Source organism: Corythoichthys intestinalis, chromosome 1 (assembly GCF_030265065.1).
Source record: "Corythoichthys intestinalis isolate RoL2023-P3 chromosome 1, ASM3026506v1, whole genome shotgun sequence".
In the NCBI taxonomy this organism is placed as follows: Eukaryota; Metazoa; Chordata; class Actinopteri; order Syngnathiformes; family Syngnathidae; genus Corythoichthys; species Corythoichthys intestinalis.
Genome location: NC_080395.1, coordinates 37,811,922 through 37,839,919, shown reverse-complemented (window position 1 = coordinate 37,839,919; position 27,998 = coordinate 37,811,922). Strand labels below are relative to the sequence as shown.

The 27,998-nt window shown below is 39.8% G+C and overlaps 3 protein-coding genes across 9 annotated transcripts in view; 1 reads left to right on the top strand and 2 right to left on the bottom strand.

Moving 5' to 3' along the window:
- The window catches only part of hnrnph3 (heterogeneous nuclear ribonucleoprotein H3 (2H9)), a 32,605-nt gene extending 16,245 nt beyond the window's left edge, over positions 1-16,360 (bottom strand). For 2 of the 5 annotated variants that reach the window (XM_057851322.1, XM_057851279.1), the window contains exons 1-4: positions 16,122-16,360; positions 9,845-9,918; positions 9,742-9,769; positions 9,525-9,639 (exon numbers count right to left, since the gene is read on the bottom strand). In XM_057851322.1, the coding sequence (XP_057707305.1) occupies positions 9,525-9,546 (22 nt within the window). In that variant the 5' untranslated portion in view covers positions 9,547-9,639; positions 9,742-9,769; positions 9,845-9,918; positions 16,122-16,360. Of the gene's footprint in view, positions 1-7,768; positions 9,077-9,524; positions 9,659-9,741; positions 9,770-9,844; positions 9,919-16,121 lie in introns of those variants that run through there. The other 3 variants (XM_057851306.1, XM_057851287.1, XM_057851315.1) reach the window with 3 other exon arrangements.
- Positions 81-11,034, top strand: pbld (phenazine biosynthesis like protein domain containing). 3 transcript variants are annotated; one of them, XM_057851350.1, is made up of 10 exons: positions 82-436; positions 723-822; positions 912-1,010; positions 1,245-1,354; positions 5,070-5,099; positions 5,172-5,260; positions 5,415-5,506; positions 9,599-9,642; positions 9,729-9,791; positions 9,890-11,034. In XM_057851350.1, exons 1-9 carry the CDS (start codon positions 353-355, stop codon positions 9,789-9,791), a joined length of 711 nt encoding a protein of 236 aa, XP_057707333.1. In that variant the 5' UTR covers positions 82-352; the 3' UTR covers positions 9,890-11,034. The 3 variants fall into 3 exon arrangements, with proteins under 3 accessions (XP_057707319.1, XP_057707333.1, XP_057707326.1); XM_057851343.1 differs by having other exon boundaries at positions 88-436; positions 9,559-9,642; XM_057851336.1 differs by having other exon boundaries at positions 81-436; positions 5,070-5,260; positions 9,559-9,642.
- Positions 16,361-16,569: 209 nt separating the features above from the next.
- dna2 (DNA replication helicase/nuclease 2) overlaps positions 16,570-27,998 on the bottom strand; it is a 35,083-nt gene continuing 23,654 nt past the window's right edge. The window contains exons 19-25 of the mRNA XM_057851157.1: positions 27,788-27,981; positions 24,094-24,183; positions 23,792-24,005; positions 18,328-18,417; positions 17,489-17,674; positions 17,280-17,426; positions 16,570-17,156 (exon numbers count right to left, since the gene is read on the bottom strand). Coding sequence (XP_057707140.1) covers positions 17,103-17,156; positions 17,280-17,426; positions 17,489-17,674; positions 18,328-18,417; positions 23,792-24,005; positions 24,094-24,183; positions 27,788-27,981 — 975 coding nt within the window. The 3' untranslated portion in view covers positions 16,570-17,102. The remainder of the gene's footprint in view (positions 17,157-17,279; positions 17,427-17,488; positions 17,675-18,327; positions 18,418-23,791; positions 24,006-24,093; positions 24,184-27,787; positions 27,982-27,998) is intronic.

Here is a 27,998-nt window from a genome sequence, read left to right as displayed (position 1 = left end):
AGGTGACAAATACCCAAATAAAAGTGGTGCATCCTGGGTTGTGGTTAATAATGGTGACAAAGCCATTGTTTGTACCTCCTTGCAAATACAAATTTGTGATTTTTATTTTATTTTTTAGACGGGATTACTAGTTCTGCGTTTGTAGACTTGTATCACATTTTATTTATTCTTTTGCACCATATAATGTTTATAATGGAAATCTGTGCGGTGCATTTAATAACCATTGAGAAAAAACAGCCATACAGGACCATGAGAAATAAATAAATAGCCAGGATACACTTTGTACAAGTCTGACAGCCTGGGTCAAAGTCCAAAAGACACGTTTAAAAAAAAAAAAAAAAAGACATTTATAATGGAGATTCCCATGTTTGTTGTGGATGCCTTCACCAATTTACCATTTAAGGGGAATCCAGCAGCTGTTTGCCTTTTGAAACACGTGAGTAGTAATCAATGATCATATGAAATAAAAGTGCATCAGTTCTTTTCACACAGTTTGATAAAAAAAGAAGCTCGTGTTAAACTGATTCCAAAGTTAACAGATGCTAGAAAATCAATTAATTTTAGTTCAAATTGTTTTCATCTATTCATGCAATAAAATTGTACAAAACGTGATCTTAACTCATTTACTGCCAGTTATGGGGATGGACGTCCAATCCAATATGACGGGGGTTCGGGTCTGGCAGCGAAGTATTTGTATATTTGTAAATCTTTGTTTCTGTTAGGAGCTGCCTGATAAAGTGTACCAGGAGATAGCTATGGAAATGAATTTGTCAGAAACTGTTTTCATCACTACAATCAAGCCTTCTAAGGATTTCACCAACGGTCTGATCATGAGTTATGAGTTACTAAACAGACAAAAAATGGATGATGGCAGTAACATGGTTTCATTTCATGTTTTCAATTTTGCTCAGATTCAAGGTTCCAATTGCGTTGGTTCACGCCAACCACGGAGGTTAATCTCTGTGGTCATGCAACTCTGGCTTCTGCTGCTGTGCTCTTCAAACACAAGAGTAAAATGATTTTAAATGTGTATGAATATAATACATTGTGATAATATGCCTTTACATCAAGCACAGAATATAAGTGACACACTTGAGCAGCACCCACAATAAAGACTCACATCTGAATAATTTATAAAGAGCATTGGCCTTTGCCGGTCATAAAAATACTCCAATATTGCATTTTCCCCAAGAATAAATGGTTCAATGTTGTCTTTGTTTTTTTTGTTTTTTTTAATCATTCAGAAAATGTGAATTCTGCTGTGGTGTTTGAGACTCGAAGTGGCGATCTGACTGTTGTACCGCGAGGGGAGGTTTTGGTGATGGATTTTCCTCTCAACCCACCTACTAAGCAGGTAACAGTGGGGAACACACTGAGGGAAAAAAAATCTTTTATGATAAGTTTTTATGCTTTTTACAAAATTCCAGTTTTTTTTTTTTTTTTTAGGGCTGTCAAAATTATCGTGTTAACGGGCGGTAATTAATTTTTTTGATTGAACACATTAAAATATTTGACGCACTAACGCACATGCCCCGCCCAAACAGATTAAAATGACAGCACAGTGTCATTTCCACTTGTTACTTGTGTTTTTTGGTGTTTTGTCGCCCTCTGCTCTTGCTTGGGTGCGACTAATTTTATGGGTTTCAACACCATGAACATTGTGTAATTATTGACATCAACAATGGCGTGCTACTAGTTTATTTTTTGATTGAAAATTTTACAAACTTTATTAAAACGAAAACATTAAGAGGGGTTTTAATATAAAATTTCTATAACTTGTACTAACATTTATCTTTTAAGAACTACGTCTTTCTATCCATAGATCGCTTTAACAGAATGTTAAAAATGTTAATGCCATCTTGTTGATTTATTGTTATAATAAACAAATACAGTACTAATGTACAGTATGTTGAATGTATGCATCCGTCTTGTGTCTTATCTTTCCATTCCAACAATAATTTACAGAAAAATATGGCATATTTTATAGATGGTTTGAATTGTGATTAATTACGATTAATTAATTTTTAAGATGTGATTAACTCGATTAAAAATTTTAATCGTTTGACAGCCCTAATTTTTTTCTTTGGTGTCAAGTTTTTACAGGCTGAAGGCAGCCTTAAATCGCAACGCAAGTAGTTCTTCTTGTGGACACTTTGTGAACCGATTGTCTTGAAAATTTGGAGCTATGTAGGAAAGGCCAGTGTCTATCGATCCTCGAGCCTGATTTTCTATTTTTCTGTATCAGGCCTGATTGATTAGTTGTGGACTTAATGGTGCCTGTGTTGGTTGGATGTTACGAGTTAGCGGTGGCGGAATTACGCACAGAACTTTCAGCCTGTTGTATCCTGTTGCACACTTGTGCTTGTTTCTCCACATTTTGTCTACTTACTATGTTTCTACTACTTGCACAGAATGATATTGAACGTACGTAGCCTTATCCTTGGTGAAAACATAATAGTGCTGAATAAACCTTGCTGCTATGTCTGTTTTGCTCATATTTTATTGAATGTCAATATTTACTGCAATGGCGTACCGCAAGCAACGCATCACTTTTGCTCATTAATATTCATGACGTTAGCAATTGTTGCTAGGCAAATCAACCTCCCGTTTGTCCCTAATAGTAAATGCATGGAAATAGTGTACCAACGAGATGTTTACTGAGCTAAGCCTACCAATTCTGTCCGAAAATGATGTCCTTGGTGCCAAATTCACTGGTAAAGATCTGGAAGAACATAGAAATGTTCAGAGATGGTTTGAGTCTCAATGGCTGAAAAATAAGGTAAAAAGAGCCGACCTGATCCAGCGGTAGCTTTTTTATCAACACCTTTTTCTTGTGTACATTGCCTTACGCCACTGACAATGACATTGTCCTGTTTCAACAATCTATCCTTTACCACCATATGCCCTGTCTTTCTTATATATTATATCCTCTGGTTGTCTTACGTCTCTGACCGTTCTTGGGGGCAATTTGCACTGCTATTTTTGTGTAGCGATCGCAAATGCTACTCAGTGACAGCCAACAAACACCTGGGTGCACACAATTTTTTCATCAATAACAAATCTTAATTGTATAATTTATTTACACTCCCCCCTCAGTATAGTTGTTTTTACAACAGAAAAGGTAACAACAGTGACAGTCAGATACGATTTTAATTTTTTTCAGGTCATTCATTGTCAGAGAGAAGTAACACGGCAAAACGCCACGTTAAAAATTAAGTCAAAATATCAAAATGGCTTACCTCTTCGTCCTCTGTAGGACCATGGTCCCCAACAAAATGTTTACTTCGTATGAAATGTGAATGGCTTCACCTTGCTGGCATTAAACTGGTCTTTTGGTCGTCCGCGCAAGTTGATCCATTCTTCACATTTTTTCCTCTGAGTTTTTGGTTTCGGGAAACATATGAAGAAAACCTCCTTCTTATGTCATAATGTCTAGAGCCGTTTCTACAAGTTCCGTAGCAGCAGTGTTTACTCGGCATGTTATTTTTTGAAAGATTACCAGGGAATATTGAGAGTCCAAATGAATGTAAAAGAGGGCTTATTCACCGCCACAACGGCTTTGGGAGCAAAATATTATAAGGGTCCCCTATAACCTCCCCGGGAGCCCAACGAGGCGCTCCCAAGAAAATCTGCCCCAGACTTCAAGTTCATACAGTTTATATTAATCTATTTCTCAATCGGTAGCCTAGCGCCAACCCCTTAGATTAAAAAAAAAAAAAAACAGTTATGAGAACAAAAAATGACTATGTGGAACGATGTGACATGAACAGATATATGTTTGCGTGAATAAAAGGAAATATATATCTGGCGGAAAACACAGACAAGACTGAAAAAGCAGTTTCTGCTCTCGCACTCCTCTTTAGAAGAAAATGCTGTATTTTAAGCCAAAACAACTGTTGTGTTTGCTAGAACTATATGTCTATATGCTGCCATAGCAGATTCATGCCGCATTAAGCCCCCAAACTATTTTTAATTTGCCCGTTTTACCCTCAAAACCCCCGTTTACAGACGTCGTGCAACCGTTTTTGTTTTAACCCGGCCATGAAAATAAGGTAAGTAATTATATTTATTATTCAAAACGTCTGTCGTTTTTAGCTTAGAATCATTAATTGAGGTCTAATATTTTGTTAAAAAAAAAAAAAAAAACTTTAAAAAATTATTCACTTGCATATTTTACATTTTTAAACAAATTATGTCACAATGAAAAAAATGGCGTCTGTAAAAAAGTCACTTATATCTACCTCTTAACTATCGCTAAATTGTATTTTTTTTTTGTTACTGTTGCATTTTCCTCAGTATGTTAATGATAAATAATCAATACAAACAAAAAAAATTGGAAAAAAAAAAACGTTTAAAAGGGTAAATACATGAAAAAGTCAATCTCGACCACTCCTTGATGTCTGCGATTTCTGCATCGCGACCATTGTTATATTATCATGTTTCACCTATAAAATCCCCCAAAAATCCAGCTGTGGCCATTCACAGCTGTGTCTTGACAGTCAGTGATACATGCGACATGGAGTTTTTGGATCGAAACAAGATAAGTACGCGATAATATCTCATCAGTCATGGCGTCTGTAATTCTGCTCTTGCGTGTTCTCGCCTCCAAATAGGGTTTTGCTGTTTAAAAAACTTTTTTTTTTTTTTAAATGCCCTCCTGTTCAAAATTTTTCTTCCCCCAGAAAATGGAGATTTTAAGCTTTCCAATGATGTATCACACATGCATATCGGACAATTTTGAAAGTTGGCCAAATTAGGGGTCTCAGAGCGGAACTTCAAATCACTTAAGTGTTTTCCGCCATCTACAGTATGTAAACCTTAAATTTCTTAGGCATGGAGAAAATAATATTTAAACACAAAAATGCAATTCAGTTGTTGTATTTTGTTTTTCTCAATTTATTTAACAAGATTCTTTCCACTTGTATGCACAAGATTTTGCGTTAACAAAAATTGTGTTCCATAGTGATAATATGCTCCACGATGGCTAAGAATTTCTTTATGTGTACTAGACTTGAGGATTGAGTTATTTCCTAAATCTGTTACTAACATATTTCTTTTCCTTATATTAGACTCCGGATGATTTTGAAACCTTGATCAAGGTGAGTGAAACAAATATTTCACGGTCAAGGCTTTTATTTTTCATTTCATGTATTCACGTGAGTCTTTTTCAGGCTGCAGTTGGAAACCACCCAGTCCAGGATGTTTATTACAGCACCAGTACTAAAAAACTACTGCTCCGACTATCTGACAGCTGTGACAGGTTTCCATTCACACATGATGCAGTAGAATACATATAAAAAGGAAGTATTTCTCTAAAAGTGGCTAACCCTGGCTTCCTACTAATTTTATATAGATTTTTAATATTCATACTGTAATGTAATGTGTAAGGCTGCCAAATATCATATTTTCTCCAGGTCAGTGCTCACCAGTTTGCAAGTCAACCCCGAAACCTTACTAAGCAGTGACCAAAGTGGACAAGTCAAAGGCTTAATAGTCACCGTGAAAGGTACTATTTTAACATCTTGGTATGTTTCAGTGCCATTAATGCCGATAATTCGCTGCCAGCCCCTCCAAGTCAGAATGCATTGGACGTCTATTTCCGTCAATGGTAACCGATGAGTTAAATGACAGAAGGCATACTTAAAGCTGTAGTGTGAACTAATTTCTTCACATGCCAAATAGGGTCACAAGTAAAGTAATTAAACATTGTCCACCAAATAAAGCATGAAAAAATAATTTATATGTTGTATATTTGACAAAATAATCGCGTTTCCGAAGTTCGAGCCTGAAAGGGGAGGAACCCGGAAGTGATACGTCACACCGGGAACAGCGTTGGCAGCTCCATACATACGGCCGCCATACAAAGCCCTTCAAACAATGATTCAAACAGCGATATAAGCGATAGACCGAGCGCAAGGGAGGAGATCCAAGTTTTTGAAGAGTTGGAGGAAGAAGAGGAGCTTGGAATTTCATGTTGGATCTAACATGTATTAGCCAGACGCTAATCAGAATGCAAACAGTGTGCCTAGACTACCTGACATGGAATAGATACAAGACCCATCAAGATTACAACATTGGTAAGATATAGGCTGTTATTATTTTTATGATTTGAAGATGCAGGCATTTGCACATAATGTTATGTTTTTGTCTATCTGATGACATTGTTAAGAAAAATAATAATCAGACTTCATGTTCATTTTGGCAGATCCGGCAGCTCTCGTGCATATAAAATAATAATATAAAAACGTTGGGGGGAAAGGAGGAGATGAGTCTTCGATGGCTTTCTCCACTTTATTGTGGCAACAATAAGAAAACAAAATAATAGCGGACTGCCGCCACATTCGACCGCGAAGTTTTGCTTCTCGCCGATCTCCTCCTCGCCTCCCACTCCAGCATCTCTTAAACAGATTGTGCATAGTGTCTTGTTATGAGCTTTTTGTTTACAAATGTATCGAACACACGACGCGCTGACAACCTTGTCTCTTTATTAACACATGGAACAGTTCTTATGGAAAAGTTAGAACACAGCTCGGCACAGCTCTCGGCAGGAATTGGCGTCTAATGGCGAGAGGAAATGTAGTTTTTTCACACAAGCGAACAGATTACAAAGCACCACTTCAGTGTTGTCCCGAGACTTTGACAAAGTCATCAGTCATCTATCCAAAAATCACACTTACTTTTTGGCAAATCCTTGATCATAAGCAGACCGGTTAAGGAAGCAGGCATCTTCGAAGTGTTTGCAGCAGAGAACACTACTCGATGATGGCGTGAAATTCATTCGCTTCGTGCGAACGAAAGATGTCCATTTACGTGCCCTGCTATCCTTTGGCCACTCATACAACTTTTCGTTTGAGCGAGAACAAAACATCGCCACACACCGCTGTGGCATCTTGCCGAGAAGCAATGCAACAAACAATACTGTTCTATGGTGGACTTCCCTCGCATGTCTAGGTGTGACGTAACTTCCGAAGATTGCCGAAAAAAAGCATTTTCGTTGTCAAGGGCGTTGCTATGGGTTAAACAAAGAATCTGGAAGGGTTGCGTTAAAAAAAAAAAAAAAGAAAATATGCTTATAATTGTTTAGCCATTGATATTATTAAAAAACATGGTTGGCCAACCTTACTTCAAAGTTCCCCTTTAAAATTTCACACTACAGTATAATATAGAGACAAGATCATTTGTTATTGCAATTTTGACATTTCAAAAAAATTTTACTCAAGTAAGTGTAGCGTTACTTCAAAATAATATTACTCAAGTAAAAGTTAGTCATCCAAAAGATCTACACAAGTACAAGTAAAAAAGTATTTGGTTAAAAGAATACTCAAGTAATGAGTAACATTGTGAGTAACTGTTTACGATATTTAATTTTATTTTATTTTTTTAAAGTTTTTTTTTTCCAGCACAAATTTATCTATATGAACTGTTATTATTATACTTAGAAGAATACCATAACCTACTACATAACCACATTAAGCCAAAGAAATAAAAGAATCTTTGAATTCCGTCGAGAGAAAAAAAAAACAGAAATGAAAAATCATTCGTCCAAAGAGAAACTAAAAGGATCATATCGCCGGTTTTCTGTGGTCAATTGGTGGAAAATAAAAACTGTGAGAGAGGTTAAAAACCACGCTTTTGAGTCATGTTGACGGCAGCGCTCTATGCCAAACAGACCCGGCTGCAGAAAGAAATTACAGGGGGGGCATTACATTTTTTGGGGGGGGGGCACACTTCTTCAACGTAAGTTTAGCCTTAACAGTGGCGTTTTTACCTGTTATATTTTCTGATGATGGTGTCAGTCAGTGAAACTGCAGGAGGTGGCAGTGCTATCCCTTCATGTTGACTTTCGGCCGCGTCTTTGGCATGGCTTGAGTTCGTCTTTAGTTTCTTGAAAAAAACACGGATGTCCATTCCAATCTGATTTAGCAACGGAGGAGCCGCTCAATCGCCATTTCTGTAACCGAAGCAATCCCTATCCAATCGCAGTACCCAATGGCCGGCTACTCAGCCCGCACCCCTTATCTGTGATTTGCTAGAAATTGCCTACATTTGCTGCCCAGATTGGTTGAATTGAATGACGACAGATCAAGATAGGATGACTAGAGCAGTGTTTTTCAACCTTTTCTGAGTCACGGGACGTTTTTACGTTGGAAAAAATCTCTCGGCACACCACACCAAAATGTTCCAAAATTACTTTCTGTACAGTATATTTAATTATAAAATAATTTCTCAGTAGTTATACTTACTCAGTGTGAAACGTTTAGCAATTAGGCTTGAAAAACTATCACACAGGGGACTTGAGCAATGTCTTTAAGCACATCAGGGCTGGTCTTCTCGCTGACAATGGCTTTGCAGGCAGGTAGTATTACCATCTCTGCCACAGTTTGGGACTTTTGGGATTTAGCAACAAAGTAACTGGCTTTCATTGCTTTCTAATTTACCTTTGTAGTTTTTCTCAAAAAAGTTGCCCATTTCTCTGTGTTTTCACGAAGGCGTACAAAATAGTCCATCGACTTGTTCTGAAGCGACGTGCGTTCATTTGGAGATGACATTTAAGCTTGTATGGCGCCATGGCGTTAGATAGCCGCTCGTGCCGCTCGGAGAACTGCCCGGATTTCTAGCCATCTTCCACCTTGCTGTCCTCGATAATGTGTTGGAATAAAACAAAGAGGGAGGATTAACGGTCGTCACATATGGATAAAATGGAAAGGACGCTTTTGTGTCTAGCGACACTTGACGAGTCAAATAATGAACAGTAGACGTGCTGGGGTCCACATTGTTGCGGAGAGCAAGGTGGCTGATGGCTAGAAATCCGAGGAGCTCTTGAACGCAACACGACTAATCTGCACACAACCGAGAACTTTTTGCCTACTCCTTCCTTCCTACTGCAACTTTGCCCAACGATGTTAAAAAAAGCGACATTGGATAATTTCTCGCGGCACACCTGACGATCTCTCACGGCGGCGGCACAATCGGTTGAAAAACACTGGAATATAGGGTTCATCCTCTCGGAAAGTGTATTTTTTTGTGGAAGATTAAAAAAAAGATAACACAGTACAGTTTAATCGAGCTAGGGCGGGCACGGCCGTCCCTCAGGGCGGGCCCGGCCCCCTAATGCCCGCCCATGCCGCCGGGTCTGATGCCAAATACTTTTGTTTTGTTAATGTGCTTTAAAGACGCCATGTGATTGAACAGCATGTCATAAAACAGCAAGCTTGAGTCTGACTGGTATCAAGCAGTGATGTGATTATGGTTGCGACGTTTCATTGGTGAAACTGGAAGCACCACTGTTGGTGTCTCTGGCAAAAAAAAAAAAAAAAATCTAGTAAAATCTAAAATGTAGAATAAAGAGGAAAGATGTAACGACTTGTGTAGCCCTAAGTAGTGGAGTAAAAGTAGCGCATCTTCTGCACAAATCTACTCAAGTAAAAAGTATGGTTGAGTAAAACTACTCTTAAAAGTACTTTTTTTTCCTAAAAGTTACTCAAGTAAATGTAACGGAGTAAATGTAACACGTTACTACCCACCTCTGTGTGTTCCTGCATGCATGCTTGACTTTAGGATCTTCAGACCACCAGTCGGGATATGACTTCTTTTCCAGATATTTTGCCCCTTGGAACGGAATTCCCGAAGATCCCGTCACTGGTTAGGATTTTTAATACTACAATGTGTTGTTGCCATGACAGCTGACTTGGTAAAAATGAAATTACACCTATTTTTTGCACTTGCAGGTTCTGCACATACCGTTCTGGGCAGCTACTGGTCTGAAAAACTGGGAAAGAGGAAAATGCTAGGTTAACAAAGTCTTTTTCTTCAGTCATTTATATATAAGTAATAATCACCCTACCATGTTGATATTATTCTTCCATCGCCATCCTGATACTTCCTGTAGCATTCCAGTGTTCCAGGCGAGGTGGAGAGCTGGAGGTCGAAGTGAGAGAAGATGGAAGAATCAACATTGCTGGAAAGAGTGTCACCGTTCTGCAGGGAACAATTACACTGTAGACATTAGTGGTGTGACAATACAGCAATATGGATCGAAGGCCTTTGTATGGAATCGAATCGTAGCAGATTTGTAATAACGTTTGGTTTTAATGTTTTAATCAGACCAGAGTTCTTTTTCTCAGATAGTCCGTTTCGTTATGTAAATGTGAACGCCCATTCGAACTCTCGTTCGGACCAAACAACTGACCTCTGATCCGCTCAAAAATCGTGGGTCTCAGTCTGCTTTAAGTGCACCCTGCTTCGCTTGTGAAAGCAACCAGAGCTGGGTGCACTTTTGCTATTTTATGTGCAGTGTCACAGCCTAGAGCTGTGATGCTCTAGGGTGTGACGGTACACGCAGGGCACCCTTGGAAGCGGAAGTACAGTGCGCACACTTCAAAATCAACAATGTCAAGATGACGGACGATAAACCATAGCCAAATGTTGTTGTGCTGTGCTAAGCAATTGCATTTGATACACAGAATCAATCATCAAATCAACAGGCACCAGAAACTTAAAAACAGCAAACGTGATTGTTTATTGTTTGTAGCAACTTCTTTAGTGGGTTAGAAAATTGTTTTTGCCAAGCGGAAGCTATGCAGAGGCTGGGTAGAACAGCACTGCTGCCCCGGGGACATGGTGGACATGCTCGCCGAGTATGTTCGACCCAAACACTCTCTTGAAGGGAAGAAAAAGGACTTTTTCGGACAATCTCAGTTAAAATTTCAAGGCTCTGTGTACTCATTGGTGGAACAAGCATGGAGTACAAAAGTATTTTAAATTGACGCTTATAATTTCGTATATAGTGATCCCTCGTTTTTTGCTGTTAATGCGGACGAATGTGTGTTCAATATATTTATTCAGATTTAGCATTGGAAATATATGACATTTTTTTCCCACTTTTTTGCCAAAAGTATAATTAGAAAAAAAACTTATGCATATTTATATATTTTAATAATTGGTTTTCAAGCACGATACGTTTTAAACATGTTACTGTCCCACCGAATTGTTTTTAAACAACAATAAAGTAGAAAAATGCTACGCTTTATTAAATGGTTCATTCAGTGAGTCCACTTAAATCCGCTGAAGCTGCTCACTTACACACAATAACTTGCCACAGCAACTGTTTAACAATTTAAACGATGATTGACGCATGTGACGCTTTGAAGTTCACTTCTCTGGCAAGTTCAAACATTAAACGTTTGTCAATCATCGTTTACTTTCATAAGCAACTCCAGCGCACTCACTGCCCGACCAACTGAGAGCAGGGAGTGGGAGGGAGGGAGCGAGAGTGAGACTACGCGATCGGCCCGGGACTGCTCATTGGTATTTTTTTTTTTTTTTAATCGGAAAAAAATAGCACCTTTAAAAATAAGGTTGTAACAACACATCAATCTGGATCAATACTTTGACCAGTTAGACCCACAGGTGTCTAAATGAAGGCCATTTTGTCAAAGAGTGGTTTCCAAATTTCTGCAATGATTAAGAAAAGAAAACCCGTCAAAATTGCTTCGTATTTTTATTGCTTCCGGTCAAATATTTAGAGTACTGCTTGAACATTTTAAATATCAAGAAATTTGTTTTTGTTTTGTTTTGCCAATCTAATGTAAAAGATGAAAACAACTAATTTTATTGAGCCATTACACGCCAATTTACATACCTCAACTAGCACCATTTGGTAACTTTGTTGGTTTGTGGTTTTAATAAGCTGAAAAATCTTAAATCGGCAAACTCAGAAAATTGAGAATACATACTGTGAAGTTTCATGTTTGTATACAGTGTAAAACACCTGCAATGTGTCCCTTAAACATGGGGAAGACTGCTGATCTGACAGTATATTGAAATTTTCTGAGTAGTGTACAAATCATACTAAATTGATTGTCGTAGCACTTTCATATCAGCAAATATTGTATTTGTTATGTACTTCCTTAATCTAAGTACATGTAAGGCCGAGACTTGCATGGAACAACACTCTTTATTCAGTGTGCTTCTCAGCATATATGTCACCGAAACATCACAGAGATTCCTTTTACACTGTAATACCACACCCACAGGAAGTGCACACTGTGGCAACAGCAGTGTGACACAAATGTCACATCTCCTCCCCCCTTACACAACATGTCCCAGAAATAAACACAAAAATACCTCCTGTTTTTCCCCCATTACTTATTACTTATAAATCCAATCTATCAGGCGGTCGCCTGTCGCGTGCAGGATAACGACGTTCAATGGTCACTTCCGATTTTCCACTTGTGGAAACAGGTTCAGATACAGTTTCAGGTTCCGTTTGTGCATTGGTTGAATTAGACACAGTTACAGCAGGATTGTTTGGGTTTGACACATCCGGTAAGCTAGACATTTCTGATATTTTTGGCACATCCGGTAAGCTAGACATTTCTGGGATAATTACACTGCTAGCATCATCACAATCAATAGACAGTTCTGGAGTAGTGTCTGGTGTTCCCAACAGCTGATCCACATGGCGACACCAAACACCATCAGCTGCCTGAACTGTGTGGGAAACAGGCCCAGTTTGAGCAATGATGGTGGCAGGGGCCCACTTTTCCCTTACTCTGATAACTCCGGGCCATAACAGAGTCACCAGGTGCAAAAACTCGGTTCTTGGAATGCAGGTCTCCGTACTTGACTTGTTTCCGTTGATCCGTTTGAACAATCTCGCTCAGGGTTGGTGGTTTCAGAAGATCCATGATAGTTTTGTTTCTCTCGAGAAAACATTAGGCTCGCTGGTGATACCTTGGTAGTTGCATGCACAGGTGTTGGGTATTTGAGGAGAAATTCGTGTAGTCTCTGATGGAGTATACTTTGTCCTTTTGATGCTTTGAGAGCATGTTTGAGGGTCTGCACAAACCTCTCTGCAAAGCCGTTGGTTGCCGGGTGATAGGGAGCCGACTTAATGTGTTGAACCCCATTGGCTTGCAGAAACTCAACCATTTCTTTTGACACAAATTGGGGCCCGTTGTCTGACACGAGTTGTGCAGGGGCTCCGAAAGGACTAAACATCTCCCCTAACTTCTCAATTGCCTTTTCTGATGTGGTTGATTTCATGATAGCTACCTCTGGCCACTTACTATGGGCATCGATAGCAACCAGAAACATTCGATTTTCAAAAGGCCCCGCCAAGTCAATATGAATGCGGTGCCAAGGGTCCTGAGGAAAATCCCAAGGATGAAGTGGGGCAGCAGGTGGATTGTTGCGAATCTTCTGGCAAGATGAACAACTTTTTACCATCTCTTCGATCTGTTTATCTAATCCTGGCCACCAAAAATAACTTCTCGCCATTTCTTTCATTTTAACAATACCACCGTGACCTGCATGCAGTTGCGCAAGCATTTTAGCACACAATGACTGTGGCACGATCACTCTCCTCCCCCACAGCAAACAACCCGATTGAACAGAAAGTTCCCACCTCCTATCCAAAAAAGGTTTGAGAGCGGTGTTCTCACACTTGGTTTGTCCTTTAATTACCATGTCCATGACGACTGACAGTTCGGGGTCGTTTCGAGTTGCTTGCTTCACTTGCGAAGCTGAAATTGGTGCATGTTCAACATTTCAGAAATAGAATATGTCCACTGAGGTAGGTTCATGTTTTGTGACAGGAAGCGGCAACCTCAAAAGTCCATCTGCATTGCAATGCAAATCAGATTTACGACACTTGATGTCGTATGAGTGAGCTAATAACAACAAAGCCCACCTCTGAAGACGTGCAGCAGCCAGCGAAGGGATTCCTGCATGAGATCCCAAAATCGTTGTCAGTGGTCTGTGATCTGTTAACAGAGTAAACTTCCTTCCATACAAATATTGGTGGAACTTCCTCACACCAAAAATAATGCTCAATGCTTCTCGTTCCAATTGAGCATAGTTTGACTCTGCTTTGTTAAGTGTTCTCGATGTGAAAGCACTTGGTCTTTCATCTCCGTTCGGGAACACATGGGAGATGACAGCACCCACACCATAGGGTGAAGCATCGCATGCCAGCTGGATTGGGTATGAAGGGTTGAAATGAGTGAGAACCTCTGATGAAATCGGCGTTTTTCACATTTCGAAAAGCTTTGTTACACTCATTCGTCCATTTCCATTTTACATCTTTGCAAAACAGCTCATGCAATGGTTTAAGAAGCGATGCCAAATTGGGAATAAACCGTCAATAATCGTTCAATAGACCTAAAAAAGGTCTAAGCTGACTCACATTTTCTGGGGCGGGTGCATCCACAATTGCTTTTGTCTTTGATGGAGCCTTGTGTAGTCTTTCATGGTCCATCACATGCCCGAAATACTCCACCAATGGTCTCAAAAATTCACATTTTTCCTTGCGCACTTGAAGACCATACTGCCTAAGCCTTTTAAAGACAGCATCCAGTTTGCGAAGATCCTCTTCGTCGTTGGCACCGGTGCAGAGAATGTCATCCAAGTAACATTGTACTCCTGGCAATCCACTCAAAATTTGATCCATAGCCCGTTGAAACAGAGCAGGAGCAGATGTGATGCCAAAAGGTAATCTGCAATATCTGAAAAGTTCCTTGTGCGTCTTAATTGTCAGCCACTCCCGTGATTCTTCGTCCACATGCATCTGCAGATAAGCTTGGTTGAGGTCAATTTTGCTGAATTTTTGACCACCGCTCAGACCTGCAAACAAATCATCGATCAATGGAAGTGGGTACTGCTCCACACAAAGCACCGGATTCAAAGTCACTTCAAAATCACCACATGTGCGAATTGCGCCATTCTTTTTCGGAACCGACACAATTGGTGTTACTCATTCGCTGGTGGTGACTTGTTCCAAAACACCACTTTTGAGCAACGCATCCAGGTCAGCCTCGACTTTGTCACGAATAGCATACGGCACTGTTCTAGCCTTCATAAACACAGGTTTGCTTCCTGGTTTAATGTGCAATTTCACTTTAATGTTCTTAATGCTGCCCAATTCCTCACGGAAAACCTCTTCTTGTCCAGAATGACTGGTAGTTGTGAAGAATCGTCTGCTGGACTTCAAGCAAGTTTACACGAAGTGCATTAATCCACAGTTGTCCCATGATGGAAGCAAAATTCCCTTTTGTGACATACAATGGAAGTTTAGCAGTTTGATCATTGCATTGCACAGTAATATCAGTCATTCCTTTCATGTGCACTTTGTGTCCAGTGTACGCTTTGAACACAGTGTCTGATGGTCTTAATGGAAGGTGTCTCAAACACTGTTTATAGACTTTGTAAGACACAAGCGATGCCTGTGATCCAATGTCTATTTGCATTTTGACTGGATGACCCTCTAACTTTGGTGTGACCCAGTAACACCCTGACTTCCCGTCCACGCTCATTACATGCACGGTGTGCATGTCACTTTCATCTTCGGAAGTAGAGGCATTCTCTACTGCTTTGACATGTTTTCTTCTTGTCATTCATTTCCTTATCTTTGTCTGTGCTTGTTTTTTCCAACTAGCACGTTCAACATGACCCTTCTTCCCAAAATTATGACAGTTCATTTCTTTGCACCAGCAGGTGGAGGAATGGTGCCCTGTTTTACCGCACCTAAAACAGGTACCAGCAACATCGCTTTGAGTACTTGCCACTTGGTGTATTCTGCTCGTCATGTTCAGTTGTTGAGCCTCCTTTGAAGCCATTTCCATAGCCACACTTACATCAAAGGCTTTCTTTAATGTCAGTCCACTTTCTGAAAGTAACTTTTGTTTTGCCTCATTTCTCAGTCCACATACCAATCTGTCTCTTACGGTCTCTTCTAAAACTTCACCAAACTCACAATGTTCTGCCAGCTTCCGCAGCGCCGCTACGAACATAGTGACAGATTCCCCCTCTTCCTGATTTCTCCCGTGAAATCGGAATCTCTCTGCAATCACAAGGGGCTTGGGTGAAAAATGTCCATTAAGAGCCGCCACGATTTCCCTGTACGTTTTACTGCCAGGTTTATCGGGTTGAAGTTTCTCAGTAAATTGAAAGTCTTTGGCCCAATAACGTTCAAAAACGTGGGCACCACTTTCTCTTCCGCTATTTCGTTAGCGTCTATAAATAGCCAAACCGCTCCGTGTATGAGCTCCACTGTTCCACAAGCTCATCAAAAGGACCAACAGAGCCGATAACTCCCGCCATAGCGCCTGGTTATACAGCACCGTCACACTCCTTTTGAAATCTCTGCTTGTCCTCCTCCCCACGAAGTCACGACGGGGAATCTGAGGTCGGCGCCGTCTGTCCCCTGGAGCACCGCGACCGCAGGCAACCTAAAAAAAAACAGTACGTCCGAGCTGACGCAGGTCCAGACGTCCTCGTCGCCACTTTTGTTATGTACTTCCTTAATCTAAGTACATGTAAGGCCGAGACTTGCATGGAACAACACTCTTTATTCAGTGTGATTCTCAGCATAAATGTCACCGAAACATCAGAGATTCCTTTTATACTGTAATATCACACCCACAGGAAGTGCACACTATGGCAACAGCAGAGTGACATAAATACGTCACAGTATTGTTGCCCAAGAAATCGGTACTGTATCATATTGACATGAAGACGTCGTTTCTAGTAGACATTACACTGTCCACACAAAACATCAAAGTCGGAGGTGTTTTAATTATTATCATTAATTTTATTAGTCAAATAGGCCACACAAAAAGTAAAACATTGGAGGATCATCCAATGCAGCATAAATGGGCACAATGTCAAATCACACTTGTCAGATTTTTAATTGGATATTCAAGTTTAACCAAAGCCGGTCAGTTTGGATCACATGGCCTGTGCTTAGCATCATCAAAACAAACAAAACCTTATTTGATTACAAAACGATGCTGTTCATTTGCAGTGTTATAAATGTAACAATAGTCTGTACAAACCATGCGTAGCTGTGTAGTATTACTTTGTTGACATTAGGATGACAAATAAGTTAAATAATGAGTGTCATATGACAATATTCAAGTATGGAACAATTTCAGGTCAACGCAACAAAGCTTAAATATAAAAAAAATCCCATTAATTTAATAGATTAAAAAAATATTATTCATCATCGTGAAGACAAAAAAACAGATAAAAGAATTATTATTTCATTGAAGAATCTTGCTGTCAGATCACACACAATTGAGTCGCCTCGGACGTCCAAGTGATCACAGAAGCATCGTGGGTAGGGCTTGGTGTGCTAACGGAGGGAGCTGGATAATGTGAAGTTAGTTAAGGAGACGACATTATCAACACAAAATAAGAATGAAACACCCCAAAAAAAGTTTCATTTCTTTTTTGAGTTGGCCAAACTACTAACAAAAGACAAAGAGGAGAAAGGATATCATGTTGTCCTGCTCCAGATGATTGAGTAGTTTCTCCACAGGTGTGTAACGTCTGAGGCTGGACGTGGAGCCCACCATAAGGAGTTTGTGTTTGGCCCTGGTGATGGCAACATTCAGGCGACGCCAGTCCTTCAACAGCTCTCCTAACTGAGAGGCAATAAACAGTTCAGCCTGCAGTACCTACAGAATCCATAACAATAAACACATACATTTTCTTCTTGGGTGCTACTCCTGACAAAAGAGAGCACAATGACACTTTTGTCCCGTCCTTGGTATTTGTCCACCGTGTTGACTTCCACACCGCTAAAAGCAGACGACTGCAGCAGAGCGGAGATGCTCTTCAGTTGCTGTCTGTATGGGGCGATGACGCCGATGTCGCTGGGTTTACAGCCGGCCTAAAGGACAGATGTTGAGAGAAATAGTGGAGGAAATGTTTTGTATTCATAAATGTGTCCTCAGTTGATGTTGAAATAATGTTCCTATTGCTTGTTATTATTGACATATTATCTTTTCGCCACAAGATGGCAGGATAGGACTTAATTGTCTCAAATGCTACTTTTATTACTTCTTTGTGTTTGACTTTGATGACTTTGATTTGTGGGATTGACTGTGAAGACAGCAATGAGAGAGGGTGTATCCGCATGTCAGTGGAAATTAAATACGCCGAGTTTTGGCTAAAAGACTATTTATTCTCTGTCAATTCTTCCTACGAATGCAACGTTGAGCTGCAACCACCTCAACAGGTTATGGGCCCAGGAGTCATTTGAAGGTAAAGTCAGTTTCCACCGCGTAGAAGGTCGCGAAGGACAGCGTGCTCACGGACTGCTGATTAGCGGAAAAAGCTAACAAGCAACATGGATCCACGAGGAACAAGAAGGTTGTCTCGACTGGCATTTGACGGAGATGAAGCCAAGTATGAACTCTGGGAAACTAAAATGTTGGGACATTTTCATCTAATCGGGCTAAAGAACACAGTAACAGAAATTTAACCCGGGTTTGCCATAGACAAGCATTAACTGAGTCTCTGTTTTGCGTTTTGCACACATACCTTCACCAACAGTGACAGAAGGAGATGGATGATGGCCGCCTCAGTTTGATTGCTTACTCCTCCTTGTACCACTGACTCAAAAGCGGGTACCTACAAAGGAGAGACCACCTTTGAAAACACTTAACGCATTCTACATTTGATTGCAATACTGTAATAGCTAGAGGTGTGCAAAATTTCCGATTCTTAGATTATTCGCGATTCGGCCGTGGAAGATTCGAGAACGATTCACAAACATCCAAATTCCGATTATTGAAATATGCCAAGTAAAGCGGAAGTACAACACACTCAGCGCGCCACGCGGTCTTCAGGGCGCAATGAGGAAGAACGCAGCGAGAGTAGCTAAACATCATGCTTCTCATTACCCGGCCCCTTGGGTAATGCTCAACTCACGGCTCTAGCTCAACTCATGTCACGAGATAAAAAAACACAACAACATACCTGACTGCTGCCGAAAAGCTGCTACAAAATACGTCATCCACATAATGTTACGGTAGATATCATTTATATAGGACTAGATGCAATACAGTTTCGGTAGCGTTAGCAGCACACCTACAAAAAGCTAGATGCGGCCGTAGTAAACGGCCGCCATCTTAAAGCAGTACACTTCCCTGCAAGGCTGTTATAGCGAACCTTCCAAGCAAACCTAATTAACTTTTTATCTAAAATACTCCTAAATCAGTAAAATATTGACTTGAATCTATCTTTAAAATAGTTTTAAAACTTTCACATGTTGAAAGTAGACAAAAGGGAAATTATGGAATAACGGGAGCAATTTTAACAACTTTAACAGTTGATTCACAACATTAAATTAATTGAATGTAGTTTAAAGCTGCTGTTACAGAATGGGGACTGGAGTTTTTTATTTACTGTTATTTTTGTATATTTGTTCACTGCTATATGTTAACTTGATACTGAAATAGTAGTTTGGTTTAGCCTGAGAGTATTTTTGAACAATTTTGGAACAAAACATTTAATATTAAAAAAAAAAAAAAAAAAAAAGGAGGGGGGGTGCTTTAATAATCGTTTTATAATCGAATCGGAGCTTCTGAATCGTAATCGTAATCGAATCGTTAGGTGCCCAAAGATTCCCAGCTCTAGTAATAGCGTACTGCACAAATGCTATTTTTTTAATTTTAATTCAATTATTTCAATTAACCGTTCATTTGTATGTTCTTCCACATCTTTACCAGTGAATTTGGCACCAGGGACATTGTTTTCGGACAGAATTCGTAGGTTTAGCTCAGTAAACATCTCGTTTGTACACTATTTCCACGCATTTACTATTAGGGACAAATGGGAAGTTGACCCGCCTAGCAACGATTGCCAACGTCATGAATATTACTGAGCAAAAGTGACTTGTTGCTTGCGGTACGCCATTGGCATCAGATTATTTGCAACCCAACTGTTCATTTCCGTGGATTGATTTTTCATTGCTGATCCTGTACAGTGGTGCAAATAAGTATTTAGTCAACCACCAATTGTGCAAGTTCTCCTACTTGAAAAGATTAGAGAGGCCTACAATTGTCAACATGGGTAAACCATGAGAGACAGAATGTGGGAAAAAAAAACAGAAAATCACGTTTGATTTTTAAAAAAATTATTTCCAAATTAGAGTGGAAAATAAGTATTTGGTCACCTACAAACAAGCAAGCTTTCTGGCTGTCAAAGAAGTCTTAACCTCTTCTAACGAGGTCTAACGAGGCTCCACTCGTTACCTGTATTAATGGCACCTGTTTTAACTCATTATCTGTATAAAAGACACCTGTCAACATCATCAGTCAGTCACACTCCAAACTCCAATATGGCCAAGACCAAAGAGCTGTCGAAGGACACCAGAGACAAAATTGTAGACCTGCACCAGGCTGGGAAGACTGAATCTGCAATAGGTAAAACGCTTGGTGTAAAGAAATCAACTGTGGGAACAATTATTAGAAAATGGAAGACATACAAGACCACTGATAATCTCCCTCGATCTTGGGCTCCATGCATGATCTCACCCCGTCGCGTCAAAATGATAACAAGAAAGGTGAGCAAAAATCCCAGAACCACACGGGGGGACCTAGTGAATGACCTACAGAGAACTGGGACCACAGTAACAAAGGCTACTATCAGTAACACAATGCGCCGCCAAGGACTCAAATCCTGCACTGCCAGACGTGTCCCCCCTGCTGAAGAAAATACACGTCCAGGCCCGTCTGCGGTTCGCTAGAGAGCATTTGGATGATCCAGAAGAGGACTGGGAGAATGTGTTATGGTCAGATGAAAGCAAAATAAAACTTTTTGGTAGAAACACAGGTTCTCGTGTTTGGAGGTGAAAGAATACTTAATTGCATCCGAAGAACACCGTACCCACTGTGAAGCATGGGGGTGGAAACATCATGCTTTGGGGCTGTTTTTCTGCAAAGGGAGGGTCAAAGAATGGGCCAAAATACCAGCAACAGTGTGTGAAAAGCTTGTGAAGAGTTACAGAAAACGTTTGGCCTGCGTTATTGCCAACAAAGGGTACATAACAAAGTATTGAGATTAACTTTTGGTATTGACCAAATACTTATTTTCCAACATGATTTGCAAATAAATTCTTTAAAAATCAAACAATGTGATTTTCTGTTTTTTTTCCACATTCTGTCTCTCATGGTTGAGGTTCACCCATGTTGACAATTACAGGCCTCTCTAATATTTTCAAGTAGGAGAACTTGCACAATTAGTGGTTGACTAAATACGTATTTGCCCCACTCAAAAATCTTTTTGAATAAACTCTCAACTCAGAAATGTTCCCTTCATGAGTTGTAGCATAAAGCAGTATTTTTTTCCCTTAACCCCTTCAGACCTAAGCATGCTGCTGAAGGACACGGCTCTTCGCGTCTCTAAACCAATAAATGCACTGAATTTAGTTGCTATTGCCACTTCTGGGAGATAATAGGACCAAACCTTACCCCCTGAACTCAAATCATGAGGTTTAGCACGCCCTCTGCCATTTTTGGCTCTTTGAAAATGGCTGAGACAAAACGCAACTTCAAAAAGGCAAATGTAAGTGCTCATTTCTTATCAAAAGCACATTGACATTAAAAATAATAAAAGCATGAAAAGCATGAACTATCCCCGACCAAAAAAATTGCCATTTGTTCTGCTGTTTCAGTAAAGTAAAAATTCCCCGGCAGAAAAAATGTGTGTCTGAAGGGGTTAGACTAACCAATTAAAAAGTATTTGCCTCCTTTTAGATTTGTGTTTTTTGTGCATATTTTGGACAAGCTCTAAAGTTGATTAATGAAAATTTAATAGTGTTTAACTCATTGCATGCCATTGACACCGACAGACATCCAATACATATAAACCAGTGGTGTCCAAACTATTCCACAAAGGGCCACAGTGGGTGCTGGATTTCATTCCTACAAATCAAGACGACATCTTTTCACCAAACTGGTGTCTCAAAAGTGTAATCAGTTAATTGCAGTCAGGTGCTTCTAGTTGTAGCACAAACTTCATTGGTTAAACTGTCTCTGCTCGATTGGTAGGAACAAAAACCAGGACCCACAGCGGCCCTTGAGGACAGGTTTGGACACCCATGATTTAAACTGTAAGGACTGATTCTAAGTGCTCATCTTTCAGGTCCATTGATGGTGCTAGACGTCCAATTCATTTGAACTGGGAGGGTCTGTTTATTCACCCCTCCCATTCCAAATTTGATGTCTAGTGCCGTCAATGGCAGCCGATGAGTTAAAGAATTCGAGGATAACCAAGAATTTGTGGGAACTTAGTAAAGCAAGTGTCTACAGGTTTTCTATGGTGGCCAAGAGGTGTCAGGCGAAATGGAGCATCGAAACACTTTGGAAATAGAAAAAAAGCACAAACCCCAATTGCAAACGCTTTGCAAAAGAAAAAAAAGCACGAATGCAAGCTGGCACAACACGACTCCCATTTGCCAAAGCACGACTGCAAGTTGGCAAAAGCACGAACCCCAATTGCCACAGCACGAATGCAAATGGCTCGCAACACGAATGCAAAAAGCCAAATTGTCATATAAGCTGCTATTGTTTTATAGATATTGAGATACAGTATTAATTTCGAGGAAGGGCGTCATAACTCCCGTGGCAGATGGAGCATATCAACTCTCTCAATAACGGGGGTGTCAACAACTAGCACAAACGTATTCGGGTCCATTTTGGGGGGCTTGAAATTTGAATTTCGAGTGATGAAGTCACTCTCAGCCCCTCATTTACTGCAAAATTGATCCGAAGTGGTACAATTAGTTTCTGATACGTTTGTGCCAGTTGTTTGGACACCCCTCTGTTATTGAGAGAGTTGCGACACACCGTCAGCCGTGAGAGTTATGACATCCTCACTTGAAATTAACATCCCAATATCTATAAAACGATAGCAGCACAAACGATTTACACAATTTTTAATCAAAATGGGAGACTGATTAACCTCAGATTAACCTATAAAAGAGTCAGAAATAGCTCAAACAATAACAGGACAAAAAAAACTTTTCATAGCACAAACAATTTACATCATTTTTATGTAAATTTGAGTCTAATGGGGGGGGGGGGGGCGCAACTTCACGGAGGTCTGTAGAGATGGTCGCAAAGCAAATATAGCAATATACAAAGTGTCATGATTTTTTTTTTTTTTTTTTTTTTACCGGTACTTCCTGGTCGTCCTTTTTAGTGTTGCAACGATTAATCGATTAACTCGAGTATTCGATAAGATAAAAAGATTCAAATTAAATTTTGCTGCTTCGAGTATTCCTTTAATTAAAGTGGCATTGTAATGGTTAAATTTGAAAGTGTTTGCATTTAGTTTTATTGATTTGGGTGTATATACTGCCTTCTAGACGGCCTCATTTCACATGGCTGAATCCAGGTGCTCCCTGTTAAGACCAACATAAGCTAGGTTTTTGTTTGATCTAATGTTTTTTTGTAATACATTTGTAATTTAGTTTTTAGGTATATTTAGCCTATTTTTGTGGGAATATGTGTCTGAACCATTTGTTAAAAGCATTGTTAAAAAGTTAGCATTTTATAGCATTTGAACTAGACGACTTTTTCTATGTAAGTTAGCCAATTGTTCTTTTGTTGTACATAGAGCCTCCTTCATTTATTTTTTTATACCGTTTGAGGCTCAGCTCAGGTATTTTAATTTCTCATGTGCCTTATCCGATTACTCGATTATTTTAACTAATGTTTCCTCAATTAACCGACAACTAAAATAATGGATAGCTGCAGCCCTAGTCCTTTTGCCGTCCTGATGTGGCTTTTTGCAGTTGTGCTGTGGCTTTTTGCGTTAGTCTTGCAAGTCAGTTGAGGTCGTGTTGCGAGCCATTTGCATCCGTGCTGTGGCAATTGGGGTTCGTGTTGTGGCAGTTTGCATTCGTGCATTTTTCTTTTGCATTTTCGGCCATCGTAGTTTTCCATTACGAAACACAACTTTCTACAGTGAAAGCAAAGGATATGTATGTCCTACGTACCATTGAGCAATCCAGGAAGCAAACAGGTTTGCTAGCCATCAACACAGCCTGAATCCACGCCAGATCCTGTCGCGGTTGCGAGTCAGGGAGGAAACTGAGCTCCGACTGGACCAATGGAAGCGAGGGCAGCGAGAGGAGCGCCGAAGCAGTCCTCTCCGAGCCGCACTCCAAGCGGCCATCATACATCAGACAGTTGCTCAAGGACATGATCTGCCTGGAAAGATTAAGTTATACGGGTAGTTTATATTTAATTGATTTTCATGCAGACAACACAGAAATGACTTTTGAGGAGAAAGGGGTACCTGTTCATGCGGTATTGAACGTTGAGGTGGACTACAGCTTCGCTGTGGCACTCAAGTCGCTTGAACAGGCTCTCATCCATCCCCAATGACCTATTAAAAAACTACCATGTAATAAAAACTGATACATCTAAGAAAGTCACAAGTTCAGGACACATTATCAACTAAAACAACACATGTACTGGCCACAAATCTGTGTGTGTAGCCATCTCAATGCTTATTATTGCTCCACCTGCCATTAATCAACAATTATGTTGATATTATTGAGAAAATTTTTACCGAATGGTTGTCCAAATTCTTTCTTGAACCTCCTCCCAGTAAATATTTGTTTTTATTCATTTTTAAAATAAAAAAAAAAAGTAAATGTGTTTCTTATTGTATACTGGCTAACATAATGGAATAGTAACGAGTAACGTGACATGTTTGTTGCCGCTGTCGCAAATGTATGAGGTCAAACACTACACGCACTGGATGGCGCATTTGTAGCCACGGCAACCTATCTAATGGGTCAATAATGCGGCCCAGTCTGAACAGGCTCAATTCCGATTTGGACACTTGCTTAAAACATGTGGACAGCCAGCCTTAAAAATCGGATTTGACGACGAAACGGATTGGAATCAGATGTACCTGCAGTCTGAACGCAGGCTTAGTTGACTATCAAAATAATTGTCTATGGTAGCCCTACAAATACATATAGGTAGCATTAAAATATTTTTCACAATACAGTGGTATCTCGACATTACACCAAAAATTTTACGGAAAAAAATGAACTTTTTTTTCTACTTCATTTTAAGGGAAATTATTTCGCATACGGAAGATAATAAGTACTGTAATGGATAACTCCCGATTGCAAAAAGTTTTAAAAGGCGCGCCGCGCCATATGTTTCTGCTGCCCTATTGGTCAGAATTTTTCCCGCCATGATCAGTACCATGATCCTGCTCTCCTATCGGCCTAGTGTTGGTATCCCACATTTTCGTATTTTCTTAATTTTTTTGCATTCGGTTCTATTTTATTTTCTACTTCATTAGTTACCGGTAGTACCCGGGTTATGAACGAGTCACGTTCCTACGCTGGCGACATAACCCGAATTTCCACGTAAATCGGAATTAACCCTTCAAGTACCCCTAAATACCTCCTAAATCTCAAAATAACTATCCAAAAACATATAACATACGACATTGTACTGTCGCTGTAGGGAGACAGCGAGCTAAGCTGTAATCTTCCCCCTCTCTCTCCCACCCGGCTGCGCGACTTCTTCATGGGAGAAAATGCGCTCTTCCTCGTGTGTGAGCGTGCGCTCTTGTATGTGTGCGCAAATAAGTTCTTCGTGTGTACATGCGCTCTTACTCGCCAGCCGAAGTATTACCGGTACCTGCTTTATGCTTCCTGCGCCAAAATCAAAGCATGCACCACAAAACCAAAGTCAACATTATCATCAAATAAACATTTCACCAAAGGGCAGAACAGTCATGTTAATAAAGTAAAAGATACTTTGAGGTAAAATAAGGTACTATTCAAGCGACTAAAAAAAAAAACAAAAACGACTGGAGACAAAATGGCGGACGAGACTCCAGTGTTGTAAAGTCGAAATCATGTAAATCGGAGAGTACTTTTATATTGAATGATTCAACTGTATTTGGCCCTTATTTCATTCTGGTCAGAGTTGTTTTCGTCAACTATGACCATAATGAAAATATTTTTTCAACAAACAGTTTTCTCATGACGATGACGTCATGAGGACGCGCTAAGAAACGTGTCTTGGGAGACTAAAACATGACGAGATGGATGCCAATTGTCATCTGACGTGACGAGAACGGGATGAAAATTCGCCTTGGTTTCACTTCAATTCAATTTTATTTGTATAGCCCTGGATCACAACAACGTTGTCTCAAAGGACTTTGCAGAGGCAATATGATACACAATCAGAAACATTGCTTGGTTTCCATCATAAGCTCACAATGTGTGACATATTCCTATCGTATGTGTGGTTAGCACGCATTTTAGCAGTGTTTGGTCGTTTTACTCGTGACCTGCTGCGCCCCCGCCCCACACACCAGTGGGTAAAGGTGTGCCCACTCCAGGCTCCTTTTATGAAACGTGTCAAGTTCTGCTTGGTAAGTTTTGTCTTCTTATCTTGGCTAGATCTGCAATGTTGCTTTAGCCTTTAAAGGTTTGTGATAAGTGATCATTACATCCTAAACTAACTTGTAGCGTTAACATAGCGTTTGCATTAGCAAATAGAGCGGTGAGTCTTCTTAAACTACTGGAAAACCTTTTACATACAGTTCATGGCGTCCAGTTGAGATTAATTAATTGCAAATAATGTGATGTTTTCCTGCTGAGTGTGTCTTATCATCATGAAGACGGTGATGCCCTTGTAGAGTATAATTATGTGCTTGGTGGACAATGTCAAACCTTTGATTTATTTATTCATGTACTAAAATGTTTTGAAGTTTACACACAAAAATATTTTGAGAATTGTCGACTGAAACTAGACGAAATTTGACTTTTTGTCCACTATAAGACTAACAAGTGTTTTCGTCCCAAAGACTAAGACGAAAATTAAAAGGGCTCCCAAAAACAACGATTCTGGTTTGACCCTTTTTATAAAATTTACCGTAATTTTTTCCCCCCAAAATCAACTTGTAAAATCATGGTGCGCATTATAAACGGGTATATGGATGGAGACAGAAATATATATACATTATATATATATATACATTATATATATATATATATATGTATATATGTATTAACCGATTTTTTTTTATTGACACGGCCAAGTTGTGTTGAAGAAACATATGCGGCGATCCGTTGCCGACCATTACGGTACGTGACGTCACCATTTTGTTTCGGTAATACCTCACTCTGATCGGCCGAATGATTTCGTCCGTGTTAAATTCTGCTTTTTTCACTCTTCATAAAGCACAGAATTTAGTTTCTTGAACTCATTTTAGTCAACGTTTATTGCAGCTCCGCAACTCGGACCATAACAACACAGACTTCCTGTGTCCGTCAACTATATCTGTTCCTCGGGAAACTCAAACCCAAATAACAATAGTTCCTATTGTTACTGTCGTGTCGACAGCGATGAGCGCTCTCGGATTTCCGACTTACGCTCTCACTTTCATTTTACCGTATCAATCCATGGAAGAAACATTTGTTCATCATGATGAAACGAGCAAGTTATACAGCAGCCTTTAAAAGAAAAGTCACATCTGTTTTGTTTTCTCCTAGATTCTGGTAAGTTGGAGAAGTTGTCAAATCATATTATTACCATAAATATTGTCAGTTTACGGTAATGTTTTGAACTACCAATGTGCCATGCTTGTGCTGTGTTTCACCAGTCAGTAAAATGACATTTCTGTATCTCTACACGAGCTGTTTTCTTGTATTCTTCTATTTATTGGTGCTAAAATTAGGGTGCGCGTAATAAACGGGTACAATAATTTCCCCTAGATTTTACAAGTAAATTTGGGGTGCGCATTATACACGGGTGCGCCTTATATTCAGGAAATTACGGTAATCCGGTTTTTCAGTAGCGCTTGGAACGAATTAGGCGATTTACATGTAAAACGCGATTCATTCATTATACAAAAAAAAATCATTATACAAAAACCACTCCTGAATGATTTTTTAAATACCTTGCAGTACCACTGTGAAGGATTTTGTTTTGTTTAAAAAACAAAAAAGTACCTTGCTTCGAGGTTATGCACTATTGGGGGCAGCTGTTGGTGGTCGCCAACTAGGACAAATCTGTTGGCGTAGAACAGTGGACCCAGGCAAATAGGCTGGCTGATCTGGGACGCTTCATCCACGATGCAAAAATCAAAGCGCCTTCGTGTGAAAATTGGATGTTTGATGCCCATGCAAGTCGTCCCCACCACCAGCTAAAAGGGCAATATTA